The sequence below is a fragment of the Amblyomma americanum genome, chromosome 11 (genome assembly GCF_052857255.1).
Source record: "Amblyomma americanum isolate KBUSLIRL-KWMA chromosome 11, ASM5285725v1, whole genome shotgun sequence".
Lineage (NCBI taxonomy): Eukaryota > Metazoa > Arthropoda > Arachnida > Ixodida > Ixodidae > Amblyomma > Amblyomma americanum.
Genome location: NC_135507.1, coordinates 87,809,810 through 87,828,923, shown reverse-complemented (window position 1 = coordinate 87,828,923; position 19,114 = coordinate 87,809,810). Strand labels below are relative to the sequence as shown.

The following is a 19,114-nucleotide window of genomic DNA, read 5'->3' as shown; positions in this document are numbered from 1 at the left end:
AGAAAGGCGCAAAGTCCGTCGATGCAAAAAGTAGCCAGAGCCTCTAGTGGTGTATTTTTGTTTTACTTGCTTTACAGTGCTTTTATCTAGGGCAAACAAGTTGGTTTTGTTAATGTAATATAAAACACAAAAACTTGACAAAACGTATCTCTAGTTATTAACACAATTTGCAATACCTTTACTCTTTGTCAAATCATAAAGTTCGCCCACCGTGATGTCATATCTGATGCTAAAAACCGCCACTGTATGGTGACACCGTCAGCGCCATGAATTTGTTTTTGCGAGCTAATTAAAATATTAAAAACAGGAGTATACGTGGTACGACTGATGCTAATAGCATCACTATAACTCTTTATATGCAACCAATGGGCAAAAAATGCACTGAAAATGTGTTTCGGGGCCCCTTAATATACTGGCTGCGTACATGAATAATTATGAGTATGCAAGCGAGAGAGCGACGAAAATGGAACCAAATAAGATGAAACTATCCTAATCTACTCATAAATATGAAGTTTTTCTTTATCTTATTGCTATTTGTATTTTTTAAAGTAATATTAAAGCAAGTACGAGGAATTGTTTTTTTGCTAGGTAGACAGCGCTATTGTGGCCATGCTGGGAACTTTTCTAGCGTACCGCGGCATTGCTCGATAACGGGCTTACGTTTAATGTATATAAAGTGGCCGCGGCTGGCAGCGTGCGGCGTGGTTTTGACTTGCGGAGTATTCGTGTGCAGCGTGAGGCTCCGGATTTACTTGTGTTTCAGTGCCATCAGTTGTGTTTTTGCTATCACTAGTGCACACCAGAAGAGGAAATGTCTGACTCGGAATCTCTGGACACGGATGAAGAGGTATACCTGTCAGTCATTTCTACTATGCGTGCGTATGACAGTCGCAACACGTGTCCAAGCGATGTTTACTCGTTGTAGAGAGAATAGGCCGTCAGTGAATCGTTTACACGTTTTTGGTTTGTCATGGCCACTGTTTGGCGAAACGTTTTTATAACAGAGGCGCCGCTGCTTACGAATACTGTCTGGCAATGTTGTTGGCCATCGGTGCTTTCATTGCGATGTTTAACGAGGAGTTTGGAAGCGCACTAGTAACTACCTGTAGCGCGACAGCGTGCGATTTCGTTAGGATGTTATGTTCGTTTGGAGCGAATCCCAGCCTCCTACGGGGTGCCGAGATCGGTGGTAGATGGGCGATCGTTTGATCACTTATCGCTTTCAGCTGCAAGAGAGCCTGGCGAAAGGCGAACTAAAGCCCGGACTCTACGCCATTGCGCCTCATGTCAAGAAGGAGTTCATCAATAACACGGTAAGCGACGCCCGATACGTGATCTTCAACTTCCAAAGTTCGTTTTATTGCGGGTTGAGCCGGGTTTTTTTTTCAAGGCATTTCAATCATTTTAGCCGCTCGAGTCTGTGTAAGCACACCCCGCGCGGGCGACGGGCATTACTGGCTTAAAATGCCTTGAAAGGAATCGTACAATGCAGAGCAGTGATAATTTCTTGATCTCAGAAGATTTGCAGGGCCACACCAAAGGGCCGATCTCGTGTCAAAAAGGCCGGACCATCTGACGACGCAATAATCGCAATTAACGTCCATCTATCTTGGAATTTTCCGAGTTCGATGCACGGGACAAGTTAAGTGCAAAGATATGAAATCGACCTGAAGCTTTCTTTTGTATTCATGAGTTAATGTTAAATATGAATGTTAATTAAATATACATCTTGTCACAAAGAACACCACCAGCTTTCACATCTTATATCGAAGAAGTACCGGCGGTTTTCGGATAGCAATGTGTTAGCAAATAGTTGCTGACTGTTCAGTTTGGAACGAGTGTCGTCAGCAGTATGCCGACATTGACACAATTGTCCTCATTTGCAGTCTTGAGGGAAACTTTTGGCTTTCTCACTTTGGCTGGGGGGCCCACCACATAGTTTATGCCCTGTTTTGGCTTCAGAATTTATGCTGGCCTTGCTCAGCTGTAAATAATACTACCCAGTTTCATGCTCCACAGGCCAAATTCATGTCAATCTGTGGCCAAGGCTTCAAGTTCTAATGCCTGTCTTGATGCACTAGGAAGCTGCTCACAATTTATTTGCTTTGTGCTGTTCGGCACTCAGCTAGTAAGGATCAGTAGGCTCGATGAGAATCAGACAAACCACTAAGTCATTAGCCTATGCTCCATCTCATCAGTAATTTGCAGCACTGTGGATGCTATGGCGATCTGAGCCTATAAGAAAGGTGTACAGAAGGGTGGCTCCATCACTCGGCTGTGTCTCCTGCACGCAAGAAACTCAGCCGACTCTGGGGACCGCATATTTCCAAATCGAGACACACCACTTTGCAGCAGGCCTCCGCAGTGCTGTTTGTGCAGACTTTCTCTTCTACTTTAACCTTTGAAAGAAACACTTACCTTTTTCTCCAAAAAAAAAAAAGCCTGAACTGCCTTTACAATTACAGCAGTAATTGTTTGAAAAATAGTTCTACACTGTTCAAATATTTGAGAGCCTATTTGTTGTGTTCCTGCAGCCCTGATCAGCTGAGAGAGCTGTAGCTTGCTGCAGACAACTTGTGAAATAGACTATAGGTGGAGTTTAGCTTTACATAGTGTGTAAGTGCTTCATGCTTCAGAAACCCAGGCTTTGTTATTGCCGTTGTTTTTCTCGCTGTCATAGAGTCCGAGTTCACCTTCCTCACCGCACTTCATCTTAACCATGTCTGTGCTTTTAGGATGTCTTCACCCATTTATTCACCTTCATTTTCCTTTCATATTTTGGTGCTCACCGTGTTCATTTCCAACATGTATTGGGAGGTGGCTGCGCTGTACCTATCTGTTGGACATTATAACTCATTACCGGCTGAGCCTTTGTTGCGCGAGAGTATGCAGTGCTGGCCACATTTTCCGCTCATGTTATCAGTGCTCTTCACTTTTTAGCTCTGTGTCTAATTCTAGTGGAAATTCTGAGGATGGTGAAAAGAAACAATGCTATTGAACAGCATAAAAGCTCCATGTCCCCACACCCAACCCACAGAACAGCCAGCTGCTACGTGCCAACCGCAGTCAGCAAACTGGAGAGAGGGAAATCCCCCTCTCCTCTGGTGGGAGGAGGGAGAAACTGGAAGGGGGCTGCCGTGTTGTCCTCGAAAGTTTTTTGTCGGCAGTAATTTTTGCAAAGTTGGAACTATAATAAACCAAGTAGCCTGGGAATGCTCTATAAATGACATTTCTTGTACCAGGGCCTGTTTTCTGTGCAAAATGAAAACAAAGTGAAATGCAGCGGTTGGCAGTACCAGCCTCATTGTGGCTGCAACCTGCCAGTACTGGTTGGTTCCTGTGTGTGTCACGCACATTGCTGCTTCGTCCGCGTTCAGTTCATATAGTTGGAATTTCATGCTGCACGGAAGCAACTAGCCTTCCAGGTCTTAAGTTGGCCTGTATTGATTGATTACTGTGTTCTGACCACAAACAAGCCACTTTCGCTCGAAAACAAGCTTTTACAGTCTAGGGAAGGCCAAAGATCAAATACAAGTATCATTGTTGCTGGTTATGTCATGTCATGACAAGCATTGTATGCCTGAAGTGCAGCTACATAGTCATTCACTTTTTACGGTGATCATGGAGTTGTTTTTATAACTGATGTCTCAAGTTTGAATGCAGTGACGAGGAACAAAATCGATTGTTAAGGGTGATGAGGATGTTAGAAACTTTTTTATTTGTCAACACATCTTTGCTGAAACCTGGCATATAGGTATATCATAAAATGCTGAGTTTAAATGTAAATTTAGATTGCGGATATCTCACCTGGAAGAAAATATACTATAAAATAACATATCCTAATTAGGTCATTCCTCACCGGCCTTCATGGTCATTTGTCAGTTAAAGAACGCTTTTTTTTTTAAGAATATACAGACATTTCCTCCTTTGAAACTTTTAATATGAGCTATTTATCAATATTGTTTTGCTCTGATTACTAGGCAGAAGGAAATAACTTTTTCAGCTTTCCACACCGCCAAATTTTATATCTGTAAAAATCTCCAGAAAAGAATTCTTTATGCCTTGGGCTTGGCGCATGATGGCCTTAGTTGCTTATGTGCCATTAAACCCAACACAACAACAGACATTTTCAAAGGTCCATCACACATCATAAAGCTAACAAAATGCCTATAAAGTCATATTGTTGATCATAAATTGCAAAGTCTGAAATAAAAAACGATGCCGCGTTACTTAGCCTACATTTGGCCTAATTGCTAATGTATCATGATTGAAGGAAAAAGAGAGGCCTATAGGATATGCATTGGACCTTTGGAAATGTCTACATATTCTTAAAAATGCTTTTCTTTAGTTGGGAAATTACCATAAAAGCCTGTCAGAAATGACCTAGTTAGGATATGTTATTTTGCATTATATTTCTTTTCAAGTGAGATTTTTGAAGTCTATATGTATACTTGAAAGCACAATTCTATAATATACCTGCATGCTAATAAGTTTCAGCTGGCTATGTTGAAAAATAAAAAGTTTTTATGACCGTCATCCCCTCCAATGCGCTTTTTCCACCAATAGATCTTATCAAAGGCATAAAAGCGATACTGTTGATTTTTACACTGACTAAAAGATTGCATGGAGTTGTCCCCAATGTCCTTTTAAACAGGAATATCTTTAGAAGCAAAGAAGTTTGAAAAGCGAAGGTTTGAGGTTTGAACAACCTGGCAGGCTGTCACATATAATGAGACTAAATTAAATTTTAAAGGAAAGAGTTGTGAAGAAGACAACGTGAATTAACCAATTAACCGAAGAATAAAGAAGAGGAAGAAGAAGCATTCGGTGTGGTGGAGGGACATGATTGGTGGAGAAGCATTTGGTGAGGTGGAGAGATGATTGGTGGAGAAGAGAAGAAGACGACGACAAGGCTTACGTGGACTAACACCGAGGCTATAAAAGGTCGAGTGAGAGCGAGGCACTGGAGGGAACAGCAGAGAAACAGAGGCTCCGGCGGGTCAGGGACACTTTAGCTGGAAGAGAGCGACGCCGGCTACTGCTCCGTTCCGCTCGCGTTCTACGACAACGCATCCTGAACTTCCTGCCGTGCCTGAGTCCGTTCCGGGGAGTCGACGGAGGGCGCTACCACCTGCTACGGCCAGGGGTATCTCCAGCGCTGTTGCCACCCATCCGGGTGGTGCCCCTAACACCAACAACACCGGCATCACCTCCACGGGCGCTTGGACCTGGAGCTTGTACGACGCAGCAAGCTACGCCAGCCCAAGCGCGTCGAAAGCCGCCAGCGACGCCAGCCGAAGCACGTCGAACGCCGCCTCGATGCCGCCTACGGGATCCATACAACGCCGCAGCCGCACCGAACCAACCGTGAGCACGAACGCCGACCACGAATAGTAGAATGCTAGTAGTAGACGCTGGTAGCAATGTGCCCGGGTCGTGTGTATTTATAGCCTTTGCGTTTTGTGTTAGATTTGTTAGTTTTGTGTTCTAGTGTGTGTGTCACGTAGGGTGTATTAAATGTGCGTTTGTGTGGGTACACCCGTCGCCTAGTCCATTCTTTCGGTCCGAGTGTTCTCCGGAGAGATCCGTGACAAAGGTAAGTGGTGAGCCTGTGCCAGGATTAATTTCCTTTTTTCTTTTTGCGTTGGCTCGGATCTTTCCGATCTCTCGACGGCAGAAAGGATGGATTTGGCAAGAACGTTAGAACTGGCGCTCAAGCTAGGGTTAAGCAAGGAAGAGGCGATGCATCTCTATGAGGAGGAGGGAAAGAGGCAGAGAGAGGAAAGGGCACAAGCACGCGCAGACGCTCGCGAGGCAGAAGAGCGAGAAGAGAAAACTGCTCGTGATGCAGAAGAGCGCGAGGTGAAAAGAGCTCGCGAGGCAGAAGAGCGAGAAGCTAGAAGAGCCCGCGAGGCAGAAGAACAGGAGAAAAGAAGGATAGAGAACGGGAGAAGGAGTATTTTGTGGAAACAGGTGCATGTCGCGGGAGGATATGAGGAGATCACGGACAATGATCAGCGTTCCTTAGCGGGTACAGAATCTCCTAGACCGGCCAGAGTTTGTCCAAGAAAGCTGATGGCTCCTTTCGATGACAAGAGAGATGATTTGGATGCATATCTGCAACAATTCGAGTGAATAGCTTTGGGGCAAGGCTGGGAGCGCAGTGAATGGGCCATGGCATTGAGTATGTGTTTAGTCGGAGAAGTGCTGAATGTGTTTGGAAGGATGCCTGCTGCTGATTCCATGGACTACGATAAAGTCAAAAAGGCACTCCTCCAAAGATTCAGGCTTACGGCAGAGCGTTTTCGTGAGAGATTTCGCACCGCGAAACCTGAGGATTCGGAAACCGCTAAGCAGTTTTCCTGCAGGCTGACCAACTGTTTTGATAGGTGGCTTGATATGTTAAACACAGAAAAGAGTTTTGAAGGGGTGCGTGACAAGCTGGTCACAGAGCAACTTTTAGCACGCTGCAGCTCGAAGCTAGCGCTATTCCTGAAAGAAAGTTGTGTTCATTGGAAGAGTTCGCCGACACTGCAGACCAATTCCTTGAGGCTCAAGGGCTAAGAAATTTGAGTAAGGTAAAGGAGGAAACCCAAAAGACCATAGAGACAGATGCGGTAAAACGAACAGTATATGGCGATGCATCTAAGGCGCCAGTGAGGTATTTTCTCTGCGGCAAGGTGGGACACCGTGTAGTTGACTGTCGGACTAGTAGCGTTGCCCAAAAGACACAGGTTGTGTGTCAAGGTTGTTAGACCGGGGTCATACTCTGGATGAGTGCCGATACAGAACGCAGGACCAAGCTGCATGCGTTGTCGACTCAAGGGTAGAACTTGTAACGCCACCCGAAGTTCCACAACTGAAAGGAGAGCAAACGCCGCTGCAAAAAGGGGCAATGAGTTGAATACCCAAGTCAAAAGTAGCAATGCCGGTGGTGGTTGGGCAAATAGGGGACCGTCCTATATTGATGCTTAGAGGCAGCGGAGCCAACACAGTCTTGGTTCGGAGAAACCTGGTGAAGGACGAGGATCTTACAGGGGAATCATCGGCCGTCACTCTGGTAGACAGCACAGTAAGGTACCTTCCTTAAGCCAGGATTATAGTGTCCACGCCATATTATACTGGGCAGGTAGTGGCAAAATGCGTAGACCAACCCATCTACGATCTCATCTTGGGAAACATTACGGGTGCAAGAAGTGTCGAAGACCCCGATCCCGAGGGAAGGATGCTCGACGCTGAAGAACATCCAAAGGAGGAAAGGCCTGCGACAGCTCAGACGGGTGCTGTCAATTTCTCGTCGGCAGTGGAGACAAGAGCTCAAGCGACAGCCCGAGCAACGCAGCATCCGCTCTCTACTCCTGTTGCGATGTGCTTGAGCGTAACACCGGGCGAAATTGCAATTAGGCAAAAAGAAGACCCAAGCCTGAAGGCCTGCTTTGAAAGAGTCGGGGAAAAGGTGAAAAGAAGAGTCGGATGTCATTCGAATATCAATTGGTAAATGTTCTTCTGCACAGGGAATGCATATTTAGTTCAGGAAGGCGGGTCCAACAGCTGGTGTTACCATGAGATATGCGAGATACCGTGCTACGCTTAGGACATGACGCCATTATGGCCGGACACCAGGGTGTCCAAAAAACGGTGTCTGGGATCACCGAGGAGTTCTTTTGGCCGGGTGTTCAGAGTGACGTTAAGCACTTTGTTGGCTCATGTGACGTGTGCCAGTGCACAGTCCCGAAGGGAAGAGTTGGTCCCGTAGCTTTGGGCAAGATGCCAGCTATCGGCCTACCACTTCAAAGAGTGGCTATTGGCATTGGATAAAGAATTTGTTCTTCACAGTGAAGTACCAGACAGAGTACTAGGAACCGTACTTTTGCAAGAGCATCAAACAGTTCTAGCTATCTCTGGAATGTATCTTTTTGGTTTTGTTGTTGTTGTGGTCTTAATGTATCTCTGGGATTTATCTTGTTGTTGCTGTTGTTGGTATTATGTGATTATGCAAGGGAGTGTGTTGTGGACACGAACATGTTTATTAAGGACTCTGTACGGACAGCGGCAGTGGTGTGTTAGTGTTCTGAACACACAGTTTGGTGTGCTATGTTAGTGTCGTGCTCATGGTGTGTGCTGGACATCTACGGTGTGTTGTGTGCTGGGTCCAGAATCGCCACAGAAGATAGTCGGTTGGCCGGATGGCTTGAAGATGAGTGTGACGTGAGCAGTTTTTCATGGAAAAACTCTTTAGAGAGGGGGCCCTCGTCACATATATTAAGGAGCCTAAATTAAATTTTAAAGGAAAGAGTTGTGAAGAAGATGACGTAATAAAGAAGAGGAAGAAGAAGCATTTGGTGAGGTGGAGAGAGATGATTGGTGGAGAAGCATACGGTGACGTGCAGAGAGATGATTGGTGGAGAAGAGAAGAAGACGACGACAAGGCTTAGTGGACTAACACCGAGGCTATAAAAGGGTGAGCGAGAGCGAGGCACTGGGGGGAACAGCAGAGAAGCGGAGGCTCCGGCGGGTCAGGGACACTTTGGCTGGAAGAGAGCGATGCCGGCTACTGCTCCGGTGAGCTCGCGTTCTACGGCAACGCATCGTGGACTTCCTGCCGTGCGTGAGCCTGTTCCGGGGAGTCGACGGAGGGCGCTACCACCTGCTATGGCCAGGGGTATCTCCAGCGCTGTTGCCACCCATCCGGGTGGTGCCCCCAATGCCAACAACACTGGAATCACCTCCACGGGCGCTTTGACCTGGAGCTTGTACGACGCAGCCAGCGACGCCAGCCCAAGCGCGTCGAACGCCGCCAGCGACGCCAGCCCAATCACGTCGAACACCACCTTGACACCGCCTACGGGATCCATACAACGCCGCAGCTGCACCGAACCAACCGTGAGCACGAACGCCGACCACGAATAGTAGAACGCTAGTAGTAGACGCTGGTAGCAGTGTGCCCGGGTCGTGTGTATTTATAGCCTTTGTGTTTTGTGTTAGTTTTGTTAGTTTTGTGTTCTAGTGTGTGTGTTACGTAGGGTGTATTAAATGTGCGTTTGTGTGGGTACACCCGTCGCCTAGTCCATTCTTTCGGTCCGAGTGTTCTCCGGAGAGATCCGTGACACAGGGTAAATTCATCATCTTTCTTTTTCCCGAGCACAAACCGTTTTTTGGATCAGGTTTCAACGAGATTCTGCTAGAGCTTGGCCTGAAACTTTGTGGCGGCATCCACAGGCCATATTTGCCCTTCAGAATTGTTGACCGTTGGTTCTGTCATTGCAGGCAGCGCTGAAACAGAAGCTGGCAGAAATGGAGCTCGATTTGGATTGGGTCGAGACCCTGACCATGGTGAATGGGCTGGCACCTTTGACGCCGGAGCTGTCGGAGCAGTTTGGTGACATGGAGCTGCAAAAGAACCGCAAAGGCACTGTGGTCATGGGATCCAATGAAGACCCTGTTCACCATGACTTCAAGCGCGAGATGGCCTTGTGAGCCCTTTTTATACTTCTTTTTAGCTCTGGACTTTTGATACATGGAATGGTTGTACCAGTCCTAGGTGAGCAAATGTAAAGGAAGAAAGACGCCAAACATTTGATGTCTTTATTCTTTTCGCATGTGGAATTCACCTATGGCCTCTGAACGATTTACAGTGTAACTGTTCTTTAATATTCTTTTTTTTTCAGCTGTCAGGCTATGGCTGGGACATACAGCAGAATGTGGGATGATCTAAGGCATCCAAAAGCTGAGATATTACGGATAGTTCATTTTTTGTCTTCCGAGTTATTGGGCAGGCTGGTGTAGGAGTTGGCGTGAACTTAAAGGAAGGAAGCAACAATTGTGCTGCAGTTTTCATATGCCTTGCACGACTTCAAGGCATCTTGTATGTCATAGCCATCGTTTGTCAGCTGAAACCGAAACTGGAACAAAATTAGATTAAAAAGTTTTAAATTATTTACGTGACTTAGGCAGATTCCATGCAATGATTGATGTCTTCGGTGTCATTCCGAAAACAGAGCACACGACGAATATTTGGTTCCTCTGCGCCTGAAATGTCAACTGATGTTGTGGACTGTCTTACGGGAAGCTCTTGTGGTATAGCTTGGAACGGAACGATTTGCAAGCAGTTTGATTCACTCATTTCATTTTGTCCAAGAATGTTGCCTCAGTAGTTTGTTTCAAGAGCAAAACGAAATGTGCTGTAGAAATGAATCGATACTGTTTCTGGACATGTACAATAAGATCTGTCTTGCTAAAACATGGCTCACAAGGTTTTGTGACTGACCCCCTCACGTTAACCAAGTGTTTTGCCATTTCGCTTGCTGGGATATGAACTCTTGAAGACGCCGGCCAAGTTGCGAAGAAATTGAGAAAGCAATCGTGCGTGATGTGCACTAATATACGCAAGCATTCATAAACTTAAGTTCATAAGTTTATTAGCCAGGCTGGCCTTTGAGAAAGTTTGCATTTTGTGAATTTGCGACACAGTGCACTCAGTTGCACAACTAGCATGAGTCTGTACACTGTTCCTGATGAAGATTGAACAGAGTTGTCTTTGCTTGGAATGCTGGTTGCATTTGTAAGAATTTAAGTTTATTTGGTTCTCCCTGTTAGTCATTGGTGTCTTGTAAAAGTGGCAGTGTCACGTTTTTGGAATACTGTTTCTGTTCACTTTACCTGCTTTTCTGGTTTTTGCGGTGCCCTAGTGTGAACCATCATTGGCTGTTGTCCGCGCCCTCATTTAGCTCATATTCATCAGTATTTATTTTTTATTTATCCACAGCACCAGCTGGCATTACAGTGGGGGAGAGTGTACAAAAGGAGAAAACGTGACATAAGCATTGTCAGCCACAGAACATATCAACACCGTATCAAGAAGAAATGACAGAACAGAAAAGACAAAAATGCTCACAGCACCACAAAAGTGAAATGGTCATTGTAATATAGATAAGAAAAACACTACAGTCAATCCTGAATATATCGAACAGTTATAAAACCACCTTGGGAATCCCATGCAGAAAATTGCAAATTGCATTTAAAACCCCTATAGCAAGTCATGTGGAGATGAGGTTATAGTAAACTACTGTGGAACATCGATTATACGACTTTGAGGGGACCACGCAAAACCGTCGTATAATCCGGGCGTCGTATAATCGAGAAACAGGGAATATCGGCAGTAGTGTTCAGTCTTGCCCGAAAAACTGATAGCAACAGCCTGAATAAGCACATGGCAAGAATCGACACCACTCTAAGGGTGGATCAAATTATTTTAAAAATGTCAACACTCAAGCATTTGTTCGGAGGAAGTGTGAGCAACTCTTTATTCTCACCTTTAAAAGAAATCTGTGATTTTTTTCTGAACATTTGCCCAGCCGCGACGCCTTAGTTTCCTCTCGAGAGTTGCAACATCTGACAGCAGGTCGCCGTCTTTGTCGTGAGCACAAACAAACCCCCGAATATTGTTGATGCTGCATGACACATCTGCGTAGGTAGGAATAGACACGCTATCTTCCGTAACGTAGTCCGTGACCTCTTTGTCGGAGGTGCCTGCAGCGTCAGCAGACACTGTCCACACACACACTTCCGCTTCTCAACCTCTTCTATTATATAAAGTTTTTCTCTCAGGGTGAGTGATTTTAGACTCCACGACATCGTGAGCCGCACTGGTTGCAGCCGAAAATACGCCAAATTTCATGCAGACCAAGAAGGAAAGCACGTTATCGGAACACTGTGCAGCACAAAGAGAAGCAGTGGCCCAAGCCGGATAGAGCAAGTGGCGGTGCATTTCAGTGCACGTGTTAGTTTTGTATCTGAAAATAAGACTTATCCCATTGAATTTTTAATATTTGTAGTATAACTTAGGTGGTGATAAATGTCCTTGCAGAAAACTTCCTTGACGTTAGAGATTTGATCCTGCTTTTTTTTTTTGTAGCTGAAATGCAGTAGTACAACATTCTTGCCCCCAGGAGGCTTGCCGTTAAAAAAAAAGAAAGAAAAAGCAACCACAGTGTGCGGCCAGCGCGGCCTTTCTTTATGCCGCGGCTATCACTGTGGTTGACGGGAGCCACCTTTCCGAGCTCTTTTGCTTTTTTTTGGGGGGAAGATTACCGTATTTACTCGAATGTAACGCGACCACGATTGTAATGCGAGGGTCGACTATTCGGGTGTGAAAAGGGGAAAAAAAAACTACGATTGTAACGCGAGCGTGAACTTCGGGCGTGCGACAGAAAAACCGAAAGAACCCGAATGTGACGCGAGGAACCGACATCGCACAGTTCTGAGGGTCAAAGACAACTTTATTGAAATACAGTGAAACCCCGTTCATACGTTTTTCACCGGACCGCGAAAAAAAACATAACAGCCGGGAAAACGCAACAGTGAGGAAAGGTCCGAAAATGAATGAAAACAGTGCAGCTTTGCCTTGAAACAATTATTTCGACATCAAGTGAGCTTAGGTCTTAAAAAAATCGAGAATGGTCGATTGCCGTTTTTCCACTCGCTGGAAAACACCACGCGTTTCTCGATGGCCTGGAAAGCCGCATTGCTCTCAGCGTCGCTTTGAGGTGCGACGTACCTGCGGAGGAGGTCCAGAGCCGCGACGGCGTTTCCAAAGCTCGGGTCCGCCAACTCCCCGGAATCATGCGGCTCGTGCTCCTCGTCGTCATCACAGTCTGAGGCTTCACTGGCGACCGAGTCTGCAATGATCTCGGCGATACTCTGACACTCGGACATCACGACAGCAGCATCCACGGCGACGTAGTCATCATACGTGACTCCCGTGGCACCCAGCGCATTCAAAGCTTCACTCAGCTCTTGATCATGAGAGGCTGCTTCCGTCTCTTCAGCTTCCGTGGCAGTTTCCTTTCCGCCGTCCGTGATCCTTGGCGATGTCGACTCTTTTCCGCGCTGGCTCCCTGTCGACTGCGTTGAGAACATCCAGCTTTTCCTCGAGGGAGAGCGCCTTGCGCTTGCGCGACGCCATCAAAGGATGACAAATCGCTCGCGGTGTTAGCGAGGCCCGACGAGGCGTAGGCAGCGTAGGTATTGATGGGAGGACACGGACGACTCGGATGGGTTGAACCGCACAAACAAAGTCTGGATTAGCGAGGCCTGACGAGGCGTAGGCAGCGTAGCTGTTGACGGAAGGACGCGGACGACTTGGATGGGTTGAACCGCACAAACAAGAAAGACTGGATTGCTGCGGGCCCGCGGGTTTTACTCGCTTCGGCTGACGAGGCAGTGGCCATCTATTGGCAATCTCTCCAACTCACGTGCGGCTTTTTATGGCCTCCGAGATTACCCACACGCGTGCAAGGTGGTGATCTCGGAGGCCATGGTCTTGTAGCCAATTCCGTAGCCAAAGCCTGGCCAAGACTCGTCAAAATGGCGGTTGGCGCGCGTTGCCCGGCCGGTTTCGGGTGCCAAGTTGCGACGTATCATGCGGGAACGTTTTCACGGCTACAACGTAACAGCGGCTACCCAATACATTGGATCCTATGGGAGCTATGCCGAGACCGGACAAAAACGACGTAACAGCCGGGAAAACGCAGCAGTGAGGAACGTAACAGCGGGATTCTACTGTACAAGCCAAACAAGTATTCCTATACACCCTCATCCTCACGGCAGTTGTCGCCGTCACTGTCATCATCACAGCTTGACTCTTCTTTGTCACTAGCTGCCTCCCACAGCAGGTCGTCCTGGCTTCCATCTAGAGCATTTGAAATTGAGCATTTCTTAAATGCGCGGTAGCCCAAATCATGAGGCAGCCCGTACCAGGCTGCTGAAACCGAGTAGGCAACGGTAGACGCGCTTGGGCATTTCAGCCTACCTGCAGATGTTGTTGTTGATCCGCTTTCAATCCACTCCCAGTATAATTGTCGCAAGCGATCCTTGAAGGGCTTGTTCATGCAAATGTCCAGAGGCTGGAGAATGGAGGTCATGCCACCAGGTATAACAATGAGATACGTTCGGTCACGCTGTAGCTTTTGTTTGACGCCGGGTGTCAGGTGACCTCTGAAAGAGTCCAGAACCAATATTGCTTCCGGATGCAGCAATGCGCCTGGCCTTCGGTCCCACATGCTTTGTATCCAATCTATGACAAGATTCGAGTCCATCCAACCTCGTGACAGCGCACGATAACGTCTTTCGGGAAAGTTTCCTTCGGGATCGTCTTCCGGCGAAAAATGATGAACGGAGGGAGCTTGTGGCCGTCAGCCAAACATGCCAGCATAACGGTAATCCGATTTTTTTCATTGCCTGTGCTTCTAAGGCGAACTTCATGCTCACCAGACTTGTGCACTGTTCTGGACATAGGCATGTCCAGATACACGGGGGTCTGGTTGGCATTACCGATATGTCCAAGTGGCATGTTGGTAGAGCGACGAAGATCGATGACGTAGCGCTGGAACTCTCGAAGTTTTGACTCGAATTCCCCGGGCAGCTTCTGGCAAATAGAAGTCGTGCATCGAAGGGAGAACCCGACCCTTCGCATATACTTCCACACCCAGCCTCGTGATGCTTTAAACTGGTTTTGGGTCAAACCCATGTCCCGCGCAAGCTCCTGTGCTTTGCACTGAAGCATTTCAGTGCTTACTCCAAGTAGTCGGGAACGTTGCTCGCTAATGAACTTTGCAAAGTGATGCTCTAACTCCGGGAAGTGGCCTTTCTTGGGCCCCCGAAAGCCTTTTCGCAGGCTGTTGTCAGTTAAACAATTCCTTGCGATGTTTCCTCCATCCCCTGATCGTCGATTCGTTGAGGTCCAGACGTCTTGCAGCTGCTGAATTTCCCACTTTCTCAGCAAGCAGAATAGCGTTGCGCTTGAAGCCAGCTCTATACTGAGCACGTGAGCACGCATGTCATTCTGGTTGAACACAGCTCGACCGTTTGATAGGGGTAGGCCTAAGACTCGAAGCACGGAACGCACAACTACACGCACTGGCACCAAACACTAGAAAGAGCGAACAAAGCGCTCTGCTCCATGCCCTGCTGCCTGTTAGTCACGTGGCCACGTTTTTGCGTCAGTTGCAAGGATTAACAGAAAGATGGCGGTCGGATCGCTCACTCCTTTGCTGCCGTCTTGGCGGCGATTGCGAGCGCTCGGGGCCTCCAAGATGGCTTTTTCAATTTGCGGTCACGGAGGCCACACAACCTCGCTACAGGTTGCGAGCATTCGTCAAGAGGTGGCATCGCGCCAGTGATTCTAGCTGGCGTCGACTCTTGTTGGCTTGTTCTCGCTGGCGTCGTTTTTTTTTTTTTATGCTTGCGATTACGTTGCTGCTTTGGCCTAGTACAGTAGAACCCCGCTGTTACGTTCATTGCTGCGTTTTCCCAGCTGCTACGTCGTTTTCATCCGGTCCCGGCATAGCTTCCCTAGGATCCAATGTATAAGGAACCCCGCTGTTGCGTAGTAGTTGTGAAAACGTTCCCGCATGATACGTCGAAACTTAGCACCCCGAACACGCCTGGGCTGAAGTAGGCAACGCGCTCCAACCGCCATTTTGACTTTTGGGAGTTTTGGCCGGGCTTGGCTATGGAACTGGCTGCAAGAAGCCGCACGCCAGTTCGAGAGGCCGCCACTAGGTGGCCGTTCGTGAAAAATGTACGGTTGCCGCATGGTTGTTGGACGGGTTGACTCCTCTTCTATCGTGCTATCGTCATTGTACATTAAGCCTTGTGAACGTCGAACTTGGGCTTAGATGGCGTCGTGCAAGCGGAAGGCGCTTTCCCTTGAGGAAAAGCTGGACGCATTAAACGCAGTCGACAGGCAGCCAGCGTGGAAGAGAGTCGACATTGCCAAGGACCTTGGTCTCCCACCCTCAATGCTTAACAGTATCGTCTCCAAACGTGCCGAGATAGAGGAGAATGCCGCACTCTTCGGCCTGAAAGGAAAGCAGGCTCGTGGTGCCAAGTATGGAAACCTCGACGAGGCTCTTCTTACCTGGTTCAAGCAAGCTCGCGCTGCCGGTGTCCACTTCAAAGGCAGCATTTTGCGAGAGAAGGCGATGGACATAGCCGACAAACTGGGCATCACCGACTTTGTGGCGTCCAATTGCTGGATCGACCGTGGTGATTTCTAGCGAGCAAAAGAAACGGCAAGCCACCATTCTGGGCTTTTTTAAGTCTTAAGCGCACTCTATGGAAATAAATTGTCTATAGTTGAAACTGCACTTTTTTCATTCATTTTCGGAGCTTTCCTCACTGTTGTGTTTTCCCGGCTCTTACGTTTTTTTCCCCTGTCCGGCGAAAAACGTATGAACGGGGTTCCATTGTAGTTGTGACCTGTGGTTTGCGTACTGGTTGACCGGCGAGTTGGAGTGCGTGATTTCGAATGACCAGTACAATCAACGCACACGTTTGACACATGAAACGATTTTAATAGTGTGTGTTTGGTGCTCTTCATAGCGTTTTTAAACCTAGTATTCGATTGTAACGTGGGGGATGACATTTCCTTTCTACTTTCGGTAAAAAAAACTTGCATTACATTCGAGTAAATACGGTATTTCGCATTCATTATCAGCTGGCTACAATGTGCCTATGGGACAGCCTACGTCTGCTTAGAGCTTTTTTTTTTCTGCGCTGTACCAGAGCTGTCATACGAAGCGGGGTCAGCTTAAAATTGTGTCGTATAATCGAGGATTTTAATACATTGTCTCTATGGGAGTCTTGCTGGAACCAAACCGATTTCTCGTACAGTGCGGGTCATCGCATAAAAAGGGGGCCATATAATCGAGGTTCCACTGTACATACTCTTCTAAGCGTGAAGCCCGAGGCACTAAGGAAAAGGCTTTTCACGGCTCTTTATGTCCAACATATTTCCTGTCAAACCAGTTTACTTCGAAGAAAATGCAGTTGTAGATGCTGTAGGTATCTTTATGCTCTAGGTTTCTAGTAAATGGAAGTGTTTCAAATGAATTTTAACCTTTTAAAGAATTTCATCAGTCTTTAGCACAACAGCAAACATTTCTAACCCTTCATTTGGTGCGAGATAGCCTTAACGACTGATACATCACAAAACCCAACAAATGAAACCAGTTTTCTGCCCACTAGTTCTGCATTTGTAGATCTTCCTGCAGTACTCATCATTGTTTGTACTTTTCTGTTATGTAGGAGATTCCTTTACTCACTGCTGTGTTCTAGAACCTGTAACGTGCTGTAAATAAGACATTAAATAATTTGCTGCTCTATGAAGGCCTTTCTCGGTGGTAGGCATCTCCATAAGCTAGTTTTCTCCTGCAGTAGTCTTGCAGGAAGAGGCACAAAGGTACCACCATCTTTGACATGTACCCTGAAAACATAGCTGGCCTACTAAAAGTGTGATACCTGTTTAATTGTAACTGGATCTCACGGTACTTGCCAACTCATATCGGCATGGCATAGCAGACATGACATGTTGACTAACCCGACATGTGTTCGGTCTGTGTATCAGGGCCTCTTGCAAGTTTGGACTTGATGCAAAGCCTGAGGTGGCACTCTATTTGGAGCATTGTCTCACCTTATTGCATCAGCAACAGAACAACTTGCCTTGGTACAGTGTGAAGAAATGACATTGTAGCTGCACACCTCGTCTTTTCCGTGCTCACACGCACTCACCTGAGTTATGCCGGAGCAGCCGTAAAACTTCTAGTTCTCTATCTTAAAATTAATTTTCTCTGTTCGTTTGGCATGTGCGAGTTTTGCTTAATGTTTGGGTACGTTGTAATTGTGTCCATATTCGGAGATATTGCACCTTGTTTGCGAGGATTTGAAAGGTTTCATATCACATCGACAGCTCGTGAATCTCTAGCGGCCCCTGTTCCCCTTGCCCTCTCTGCGAGTCCCCTCCGTTACCCTCAACGACCATCGGTCATCTCATTTTCGCATTTTACATGCCTAGCCTACGACCATTTCTTTCTTTTGATTTCGACTAGGATGTCATTTATTCACTTGCATTCCCTGACCCACTCTGCTCTTTTCCACTCTGCTCTTTAACATTGCCCCTGTCACTTTCCCTTCCTTGGCTGGTTGTATTGTCTGCAGTTTGATTTTTAGCCTTTCTGGTATCACCTTAGTTTGGGCCCCATACAGGCTCCCTGCAAATGCTGCAGCAACAGATGTGATGTACTGCTGTCACTGCGAGATCTTTGCCCTGCTCCCTTGGACGATGGCGCCTGTTCTCTCCCTCGTGCAGCTACCGGCAGGCCCAGGCGGCCGTGCTGGAGGGCATCCCTCGGCTCCACCAGCTGGGTGTGGTGACCCGGCGCTCCGATGACTATTTTGCCCAGATGGCCAAGTCAGACACTCACATGACCAAGGTGCGTGAGAAGCTGCTTACCAAGAAGGTGGCTCTGGAGCGCTCCGAGAAGGCCCGCAAGCTGCGCGAGCTCAAGAAGTTCGGCAAGAAGGTGTGTGTCTTCATCTTCTCTCTTTGCCCTGTCCTCTGATTTGGGATTTAATGGCTGGTTGCAGCTGTTGCAGGCTCTTGAATGAACTGAAAGTTTACTTCTTAGAAACGATTGATTCCTTTCGTTGAGTTCAGGAGTTGGGCATCTTGCAATGCACCTTTTTAAGCTCATCGGCTTCCACAAGTTGATGTGTGCCGTATTGCTTGGTTTGGATGCGCCCCATCTCCAATGCTAAATTTAGCGCGCATGCGGGCATCCTTTAGTGGTACTTGAGGAGCTCGTCAGCGGTATAATTGGGGCCGTTGCCACTGGTCTGGCAACGTGTGCAGCTGTGCTACAGTGTCTATACCAGGCATGGCCAACTGTGGCTCCTCGCGAGTCCATATGTTGCGTGCAGTGCTCTGCCAACTGAGCTACAGCAGTAGCTGTCCAGTCTTCCAGCGTTCAGTTGTAGTGTGGTTTTTACGCTAACCCCGAAAGTTTGTACCAGCACTGCGCCTGACCTTAGCTGTGGATGTGGGATGTTTTGTTATATACTGTAGGGTGTCGTGTAGAACATGCAGAGAGGGCGACAGCTGTGCAAGAATCTTCTTATGCTGCCTATGGCATCAAGGCCACCTGAACCCAAGTCCCTTTGGGCAGCAGTGGGACATATGTGTCCCACTTACTTCCATTGCTGGCAAACAGAAAGCAGTGAACCTGGATTTTTTGTGCAGAATACTACTGTACTACGAAACAAGTTACTAAGCATG

At 47.3% G+C, this 19,114-nt stretch overlaps 1 protein-coding gene across 1 annotated transcript in view; it reads left to right on the top strand.

Annotated features, from left to right (window-relative positions):
• Positions 1–667: 667 nt before the first annotated feature.
• The window catches only part of LOC144110447 (putative rRNA-processing protein EBP2), a 49,215-nt gene continuing 30,768 nt past the window's right edge, over positions 668–19,114 (top strand). Inside the window, exons 1-4 of the mRNA XM_077643346.1 lie at positions 668–847; positions 1,227–1,313; positions 9,268–9,473; positions 18,149–18,362. Of these exons, the coding sequence (XP_077499472.1) occupies positions 812–847; positions 1,227–1,313; positions 9,268–9,473; positions 18,149–18,362 (543 nt within the window). The 5' untranslated portion in view covers positions 668–811. The remainder of the gene's footprint in view (positions 848–1,226; positions 1,314–9,267; positions 9,474–18,148; positions 18,363–19,114) is intronic.